The sequence below is a fragment of the Austrofundulus limnaeus genome, unplaced genomic scaffold (genome assembly GCF_001266775.1).
Source record: "Austrofundulus limnaeus strain Quisiro unplaced genomic scaffold, Austrofundulus_limnaeus-1.0 Scaffold93, whole genome shotgun sequence".
NCBI lineage: Eukaryota > Metazoa > Chordata > Actinopteri > Cyprinodontiformes > Rivulidae > Austrofundulus > Austrofundulus limnaeus.
The window spans coordinates 141,847-151,717 of NW_013952495.1; the positions used below are offsets into that span (position 1 = coordinate 141,847).

Consider the following 9,871-nt stretch of genomic DNA (forward strand, 5'->3'; position numbering starts at 1 on the left):
CATACACATACATTTTCCTCTCTGTCAACGAGCTCAGGTTTCATTCAAAAGGTCTGATCATCAGATGTCATGCAAGATTAAGGGGGGGGGAGGGTATTATTATGCAAAATCAACTTTTTTGATGTCATAATGTCATTCCCTCATCAAAAACACACCCAGAGTGTTGTTTTGACTCATTCATGCATGTTTGAGGCATCCTTGAATCTCCTGTGGTGGACATGTGGAGCTGCCTACATGRTTGKTGATACAAAGRACTGCCTACTTGTACATAGCTCCTCCTCCAATAATATGGTGTCGTCTGTGAGGATGGCCATGTCCAAATTCAAGGGCTGCATCCTTCGAAGGATCTCGCCTACCCMGTCTACGTGGGCCAGGTCCTTTGTCAACCGTGAAGACCAGAAAAAAGTGGCTGTGAATTTGGACGGTCTAGCCTTCAGCGTTATTCTCGCCCTTACCCCATTGTATGTCCTGTTGTCTAGCAGTCATGATGGTGGTAAACAGAAGCAATGAAGATGGAAAATAAATTGAAATTAGGAATATATCTATTTATTGATATTATTAATATTATAAATTAATAAAATGAGCTTAGAGGCAATACATGAAGAATTAAGGGACTCGCCATACAAGCTCGTTTACGATGATTTCTGACAAGAATAATATTAAAAAACATGTTTATGTAAATGACTAAAGTCTAACAAKACGACTGCTTGAAACTTTCAATTTTTATACCGCCAGATTAAAAAAAAACTTTACTCCTGTCTCTCGCTACTTCTGCCATTACACACACACACACCAAAAAAAAGTCTCCCAGTCGGCCCACAAATTGTCTTGGGATAGGGTGGACTGTGGATGGTACACCAGACTCGCCCCTCAAATCTAGGTGAAAATGGGGATGCATTTGTAGGCTACAATTAGAGGAGCCTTCAAATTTGGACAGCTTTCGGCTCATTGTTGTGATGTATTCGACCTTCAAATTCAGCCTTTGAAGGATACAGCCCCTGAATTTGGACACAGCCAATGCATTTTTATATATTTTTTAAACTAAACAGCCTACCGTATTTTTAAGTCTTTTTTAATAGTTGAAGTAAATGTTTATCAAATAATGTTACAACTYGTCGGGGTTTTCTTTAAAACATTTCAAGGCTTTGTTTTTCCTGAGATTTTCTTTTATGGATCACCAATAAAGATAAGAGCAAAGACAAAAAAAAATCTTCAGCCAACCATCGCTACTGAAAGATGAGGAAAAGAAGGTGAAATGTTACTAAAACTYTGTTGCGTGGGTCTCTCTGCCTTCCTTAAACAGTAAGAAGAATTCCAAGTCATGCTCACACTGAGCCGCAGTTGATTGAAATAACATTTGTTCAGCTTAGGACTAAAATGAGACTTTCATTTCAAGGAGATCCTCAGTTACGCCTCTGCTAAAGAACATCTTCTTCTTGTGATGTGTAAAATGTATTTATACACTGAGAGAGACCAATTCATTGCTAAACTCTCCGAGGTGTCAGCCTACCTCTGACATTTCACAGGCAGCGAAATACAAGGTCACCGTCGTTTTATTTCCTGGCTGAATATGAAACAGGTCCGAGCATGAATAGATGATTACTTCATTCAGATTTGTCCCAACACAGGTTTTAAACCAGCATAAATCTATCAGCCCCCCTCAGTTGCCTTCTCCTTCTTTCTTTTAATTTTTTRRTTTRRTTRCRTTTTTTTTATTTCTCCCAGCGAGGCGAGAGTGCCAATGAATAATTGAACAGTCCCACAGTCCAAATGTCACAGCAGGGAAAATTGTTTGCACTGGCTGGTAATTAGAATTTCATTGTTTGTTATGTAGGTTTGAAATTTCTGTCGTTCCACATTCCACCTTATCTCGGTGATGGCAGATACCTCAGTGCCTGTCTGACAGGGGACACAGCGAGGCAGAGATGGAGAGATGTCATCAGTGCATTTGCTCATTCAGCATCATCGCCTGAGTTGCTCGGACGGACACACACAGCTGACYCAGACAAAGTCATCCTCAGTCAAGCATGTCCCTGTTTGTGGTTCTGGATCAATTAGTCATTCAGACACATAAATACGGAACTTCTGAAGAGTCCTTGAACTTTCTAACCTTTTGTTGTTTCTAAAAGGCCAAATTCACTGCTAACAGTCAACACAGAAAGCTGATGTGACAATTTTTTGGTTCTTGGTTTGTTTTCTACTGGAATCCAATTGTGTACAGTTGTTCTTAAAGAGGACATAATCATAATTTTAAATGTGTTTTTTTCTTTTAAATGGTTCAGTTGGGGGTCTATATAAAGTGGAACTGCAATGCTTTTGTCAGAATTCCTCCTTAATGTAGCTCCACAAGCTCTTCTTTCACCCCTTTTCTAAGCTGTGTCTCAGATCAACTCATTTAATGCTTTCTCTTTAAATGTAAATGAGGCTCTTCACACCCCACCCCTCTCCAGCTCTCACTCTCAATAATCACTGTCAACTTCACCCCGTTCTGCCATTTTTGTAGCTTGATAAAGAAATACAATTATCTAGAAACTTTTCATTTACAAACTGAATAAAAGATGTCAACAACGGAAGATTTGTCCATCCAGCCTTACATGTTGGAGCCAGAGTCTGACCCAGAGCCAGAGGAGAATCAAGACGAGCAACCTGCAGAACCGCAGATTCACAAAATTGATAAGCCCATGACTTTGTTTAGCAGTTGCGCAGCAAATCCTGACATTATTGTTCAAAATAGGGAAAACAGGGACTAGATAAAGCTAAATGAACTGAAAAATATGACCGAAACAGAAGATAAAGATATCTATGCAGCACCAGGAGAGACTAAATTCAACTTTTCTGCACACCCGAGAGACTCCAAGTACACAACATAATGTATTTAAGGGCTAAAAAGGAGATTTGTCCCTTTTTAAGTTATTGTATATTTAATTTGTGGCAGATGCCAATTGCATAATTGATAGTATGTATTTTTTTACAATGTTTGTAAAGGATGGGTTATTGTTGTAATGTTGTCTTTATGCTGTTCTCTTGATGCTGCAGTTGTCTTAATATTGTTTCGTTCTTTCTTTGTTAGTTTAAATTTAAAGATGAGGATTATTCTGATTACAACTCTATCGCAATAACTGTTTTCATGTTTTATTTACTAAGAAATGACCCAAATTCAGCAGTTCCCTAACTTTTTCTGTCAGTCTCCCTACTTAAAGAAAAAAAAATTGTCCAGGCCCCCAAGTCCCCCAAGCCTCCCCAGGCCTCAGAACAAACTGGTAACAAGTATTCAAGCCCAAGCAAGTTTGTCAAAGAGAATGCAAAAATATAGGCATTCTTTTTGGTTTTCCCCGAATAATTTGTTGTTCAATTTAAAAACAAAAGAATATTTCAATATAACATAAAGAATAAATAAATAACACCAAATGAGCAACATTGTGTCCCAAGCCCCCCACCCAGGGGGTCCCGTCCCACAGTTTGAGAACTACTGTCTTAATTTAAGTTGAAAAAAGTACACATCATGTTTTCAAATACCTTGTCATTTACACACTCATCAGTTGTGGAGCTTTCGTTTGGCATTTTGTTTCTGGCTACCGTCTTTGTTATCTCTGCTTTTGCTCTCTGCCAGCTCTACAGGGAACACCACAGACCTGCTAACTAACAACACAGTGAGAGTTGCAGGCAGAGCAGATGACTGAAATTCACTTGAAAGCACCGTTAGGCTGAGCAGATTCAGAGACGGTCATTAAAACAGGGCCTTTATTCTTTCTAACAAAAAACAATCTTTTAAGCTGCAACAGCAGCAGTTTATTAACTCAGTAAATTGTCTGCTTCAAGGTATCCTTGAAGGGGAACAGTGATGCAACAGATGAAGACCGACTACTTTGTGAATTTCTGTTAACGTGCGGACTCTCTGGAGGATTACACAGACTGTGAAAACAAAGATAGTGGCTCTTTTGTGTTTTCATCCTGAGCACGAGAGAAAAGCAGGCGTGTTGTTTTCCAGTGTATTTGTGTTGTGAGGGTTAATTTGACTGCAACTAAATGAGTCATGAAGAGTCAAGCGTCAAGAAAAAATGAGACAGAGTGAAGGAAAGTGCGAAACAGAGAGTGATACTTCTTAACATTTGTAATGTTTTTCAAACTCCAGCAACCAAACCCAATGTAACAAATTATTTAGAAAAAAGTACATTTATGTGAGTTCAGTTACAAAAAACCAAAAACTTCTCTGATTTTGTGTAATTTCCTAAATAATATACCTTTTATATATTAGTTATGTAAATAATTTATCTTTTAGTGTGTGGAAACAAAATAGTTAGATAATTCCTTTATTGTCTCATTTTATAAAATAGGGATCAGATGACTGCTTTTAATGCGTGCTTTGTTTATTTATTTATGTTTTGGGGTATTAAGATCCACAAATAACTTAAAAAACGTGTATGCTCTCCTTCGCTGAACACATTCCACTGACTAAACATTTAAAAACATTTTAGTTAAGTTTGTTTTCAGTTAGTTTTTTGTTCTTGGTTATTTGTTCTCTGTTTTTATTGTTTTTAGTTATTTTGATCCCTGTGAAGCACTTTACGATGTCTGTGAAAGATGCTATAGGAATAAAGTTGACTTATCTGTCATGTCTGCTGGTTAATCTCTAACCCTTCTCTGTGTGTCTGTCACGTCTCTTCACCTGTTTCTGTCACTTGTTCTTTTGTATTTTTTTCCCTATTTTATCGGTTTCTCTTTTCTATGTACCATTTGTCTCTCTCGATCTCTCTAACCCTCCATCTTTGCCGCCATTATTTTCTTTTGTTCTCTCTATCAGTTGGAGATGAAGTACAGCCTGTAGGCCAAATAGCCCAGTGATTGGCTTTCACTTACTCCTGCCTCCCCGGTGCTTTTGAAATCACTGATTGCAGGGAACKTTGTCTAAATCAAATCCCGACTGTAAAGAAAATGCTTTTAAGGAAAAGAGGAGGTAAATTTGCCGTGTATCTTTTGTGTGTGTGAGCAGGCACACACACACACACATAAAAACTACCATGCGTTTACTCTAACGCACAACCTTTTCCTCTCTGCCTTCCTGTCTTTGATCATCTGTTCAATCTCGTTTTACCTGAGCCTTTATTTCTGACCTTTGCCTTTCATCTTGTCTTCCAGATGCCATGAACACAAGGAACCATCAGGTGATGTGCACAACCCTAAAAGTCCTGCAGCATCTGGTGCTGTCTGCAGACGGGGTGGGGGAGGCTCTGGTGCCTTACTTCAGACAGATCCTGCCTGTTTTTAACATCTTCAAGAACAAAAACAGTAAGTTTGAGTAGGGGAAAGTGTTGCTTTTTCAATCACAGACAGGTATTGTTTTACATATCTGTATTTTTTGTGGAGGCGTTCCATTTTTGTGCAAAAATTGCCAATGAAAAGAAGATCTAATGAGTATTCCTGATACAAACCTGCTACAAAATATTGTTCACAGGTTACTTCTCTCCTTCATTTGACTGTGAGCTGCTCGATGTTTCCTTTAGAGTCGAGGCAAACGGCTTTGTTCTCTTCCTCCTTCACCTAATCACCCACATGACAGAGAACTTTTATTTTGTCTTTTCCGCTGTCAGTCAGCCTGCTTTATGTGAAGCTGTGGAGGAGACTTTGTCCTTGCTCTCTCTGAAAGCCTCCACCTGGGTGACACCAGGACCTTGGGAGATTGGCATGAGATATGCAGGGCTCTTTGTGTGGCTGTGTCAAAGCACTTAGCGTGGTGTGACATGATGTGGGACTATTGAAGGCATAAAGGCACAGCCATCTCCCAGCACCAAACAGGCAATGGCGTGTGGAGCCACATTGTGAATCAATCACTTAAACACAAGCTTTAACAGGAAAAAAAGGCACAAGGTTTAAGTCTCTTAATCAATATTCAATTTGAATCTCTTGTCCTTTTAATTTGCTTACATTATCTGTTACTATTTGCTCGTGGTCTAAAAAAAGAAAGAGAGATAACACACAAAGACAAAGGACAGAGAAGGAAAGCCTGCCTTATTAGAGCATGGCCTTATGCAAATCTTCTCTGTAAATTAGCTGTCAAATCAATCCCCTAAACCGTGTTGAAGCGTGAGTTTCTCCACCGCAGCAGCGGAAGCTCTGGATTTGGCCGGCGAACTCCACCAGGAATACTTTTTCTTTTTTCTTTTTTTCTTTTTTTCCTCTGGCTGGTGGAAACAGTGCCAGCCTGTCTACCTGCCTGCACACTTGTCTGTCCTCCTTCGGCTTGCATTGATTAAACCTGAGCCAACCTCTCACCTGGCAGGCATCCCCAATATTGACCTGTCCCAGAGAGACCAGTCTGGGCCAGAAAGGGGTTCATCCAGCTGCCAAAGCACAAAACCCAATCTGCTAAACAAAGACAGTGTTTCCCAGTCAGCCGTTTATATCTTATCTAATACAGCAAAGTTTGGCTAAAGTTGTGCCTGAAAGTTTACACAAAGGAAAGAAATTTAATGTTCACTAAAGCTGTTAGATGTCATGACGTTTTTTTTGTGCTAATTTTAAAAAGAGTTTACTTTAAATCCAGAGCATTGTTGCTTTTGAAACACACAGCTCTGTTCCCTCTCACTTCTCTTTGTATCGCCGTTTGTCTTCATATCTCTTTTATGTTTTGTTTGCATCAAAGTCAAAGCTTTCATTGAAGTCCCAACTATTTATCCCCGCCATATTTCTTACACACACCTCCAGGTCCAGCCCACGCATGGTCGTCCGTCTCAACCCGAGCCAGCACYCTGCCTGCAGCAGACAGGCACGGTCATTGTGTTTCATACAGCCGGAGACGCACAGGGCTGTCTCGTAGCGCGTTGCAACGTCTCCCTTTGGCTCTCCCACGCTGTAACACGCGGCGCTTGCACGGCATCCTTCTTATCGGCTGAGCTACAACAGGGCCACTGTCCAGTATGTGCCAGGCATGTGTGTGTGTCTGCATTTGTGCACATCTGTCATGAATAGAAGTGTTTGTTTCCCATATGCAGCTGTTGGCTGCAGTGTGCATGAAAGCCCCGGCTCCTTTCCCTCCCTTGCTCCTACATTGTTGTGCATAATACCKTACTAGTCGTGTTCACGTACACACTGCACACTGTGCCAGTTGAGTCTACACAATCCGACTCTGTTCCTGTCTCCRCCAACTGTTCGAGCTGTGAATCAATAGGCTGACAGGCTTCTGCTGCAGGGTCAGAGCTACAGTTAGATATCGCCAACATCTCATCATGGGACAGAACCCCCTGACAGCGATCACACGCTCCCACTGTGTCTTTCCCGCTCCGAGACAGGGTCGTGACCTGTTAAATTGGTCCACATACAGGCCTTATCAGAGCCGTTTTTTCCAAGGTCAGAGCTGGAACTTGTCCAAAATGGACCCCCGAGTGTTCTTTCACTCAGACAGCACACTGGACCTCTGACCAGAAGAACAGAGTCATGACCCACATGTTCTGCCTTGTCGYTATCCAGGCCTCTGTAGAACCAGAACAAGCTTTATTGTTCGAATAGGACAAAAAAAAAAATCAAAATCCTGCCTGTTTAACTCCAGGCTGACACTCTTAGCCTACCAGTGATGTGTCATTTTCAAGTGCACAATAATGAGCAATCACATAGAATCACCATCCTTTATGCAGCCCTTTGTCTTCACATTTAGCTTTCTCAGCTGTTGTTTGATTTGAGTCTTTTGTGTAACAACTGTGTGCTTTCACATGCGTGCAAGAGACAGCGCTGAGGACTGTGCAGGGAGTCCTCCAATACGATTTGCGCCGCTCTCTTGTTTACTTACAGTGATGAATCTTATCCCTAATGAAATAAAACAAAGCTCCTTAAGAAGGAGAGACGTGCTCCTTCATCCGTCAAATTCCTCATCTGAGCTCGAAGGCGCAAATTCGTCTGTGCCTCATATTGAGAGGAGGCTCCGAGTTTATGTGATATTTTGTATAGCAGCAGAGGATTCTGAACAGGGATCAAATGATTTCCAGCCTTATTTATAATAGATCAGTGACTGTAAAAACATAAAAAGAGAGCTGTTACTGTCAATGTAGAATTGAATTTGAATTGAATATAGAATTCAGTGTGTTTATTTTATTTTGTTTTTTTACATTTAAAGTAAAAATTCATTTAAAAGTTGTTAAAGTTTTAAATTACAACCTCTCCACACTCCTCCAGCTGTTTAAAAAATGTTTGCACCTCTCATCCACACACTAACAGATTTTGTTGAGAGAAACTTAGAATTTTAAAAACATTTTTCAAAATGAAGGTTATAAAAAAGACTGTTGGTAGATCCGTGTTTTTTGTTTTTATGTGGTCGGTCTTGCTTTATTTCTGTCTGTTCCTTCTCTGTCAAAACTTTGATCATGTGCTGAAATACACTTTATTGCCAAAATTATTTGCTCACCCATCCAAATGGTCCATAAAGGCATGGATGGCAGAGACTGGTGTGGATGAACTTGACTGGRCTGCACAGAGTCCTGACCTCAACCTGATAGAACACATTTAGGATGAATTAGAGCGGAGACTGAGAGCCAGGCCTTCTGTCCAACATCAGTATGTGACAAAYGCACTTCTGGAAAAATGGTCAAAAATCCCCATAAACACAGTTTTAAACCTTGTGGACAGCRTTCCCAGAAGAGTTGAAGCTGTTCTAGTTGCAAAGGGAGGGCCAACATCGTATTGAACCCTATGGATTAGGAATGGGATGTCACTTAAGCTCATATGTGAGTCAAGGCATGTTAGGGAATACTTTTGGCAGTATAGTTAATAAAATAGCATAAATTGTAAAAACATATAAATAAAAAAAAGTTTAGGAATTTTTTTTAGCCAAGTTTAGTTCTTTCCCTATATTTGGTTATGTTTTGTGGACATACTGTGGCTCCACCTTACCGCTGGATTATTGAGAGTTTGAGCCCCAGTTTTAAGTGTTTATGGAGACTTCAGTTAGTTTGTCCTCTGCTTATCATGACAGCCAGAGCATTTAGTCAGTGTTTACAATATTCAAGATGTTAAAATGTACTTTGCAAGTTCATGACATTCAGTAAGTGGCTCACCATAACTATGCTTACATAGACATTTGTAATGGAAATAAACAGTCAATCAGAATAAAAATATGCCCCAATTGGAATATTCTGATCTGATTCAGCTCAGTAGGAAAAAATGTGTAATCTGAATGTGAGAGCGTGCTCGTAAACACTTGTATTGATCATGTTATTCTGGTTGTGGAAAACTGACCCGACAGCACATACAATGTCAACCTGACATATTTCCACCTGGCTACATGCTAATATGTTAGAGAAGCAAAATTGGGCGGTTAACGATACAACATTCATTTTGTGCCCAAATAAATGGTACATTTGGATTATTTATTGAGAATATATTTCAATATTTAAACATACTGAGAAGAGCTTGAAAGGATTGTCTTAAACAAATTGTTTCTTTTTGTTTTCATACATACAGTACCGTTTTATAGACAATGCAAAGCAAATCAGAAACTGCTGAGAACAGCTTAAATATAAGTTTTCTTGTCATCTTGTGCCTCTGTCTGGTTGAATATTGCATCTGGATGTTGTAAATGTTTCTCTGGAAGGCTCCTGTGCTATTTATTTTAACCCACATAGTAGCTTTGTTGTTGGTGCCCTGATAATTTCCCCTGCTTATCTGTAAAGTGTAGGTCCTTAAACAGCTATTCATCAATGACAAACACCCTCTCTCGCTCTCCCTCACACACACACACACACACACACACACACACACACACACACACACACACACACACACACACACACACAGTTGGAGAAAAGGTGGACAGTGAGTGGCTAAATATAAATGTTTATATATATTTTTAGTTCACACCTCAGTTCAACCCCTCTCCCTCTCCCTC

General features: G+C 39.9%; 1 protein-coding gene across 1 annotated transcript in view; it reads left to right on the forward strand.

Moving 5' to 3' along the window:
* The window catches only part of pacrg (PARK2 co-regulated), a 145,216-nt gene that overhangs the window by 74,030 nt on the left and 61,315 nt on the right, over positions 1-9,871 (forward strand). Inside the window, exon 4 of the mRNA XM_014012572.1 lies at positions 5,137-5,286. Within this exon, the coding sequence (XP_013868026.1) occupies positions 5,137-5,286 (150 nt within the window). The remainder of the gene's footprint in view (positions 1-5,136; positions 5,287-9,871) is intronic.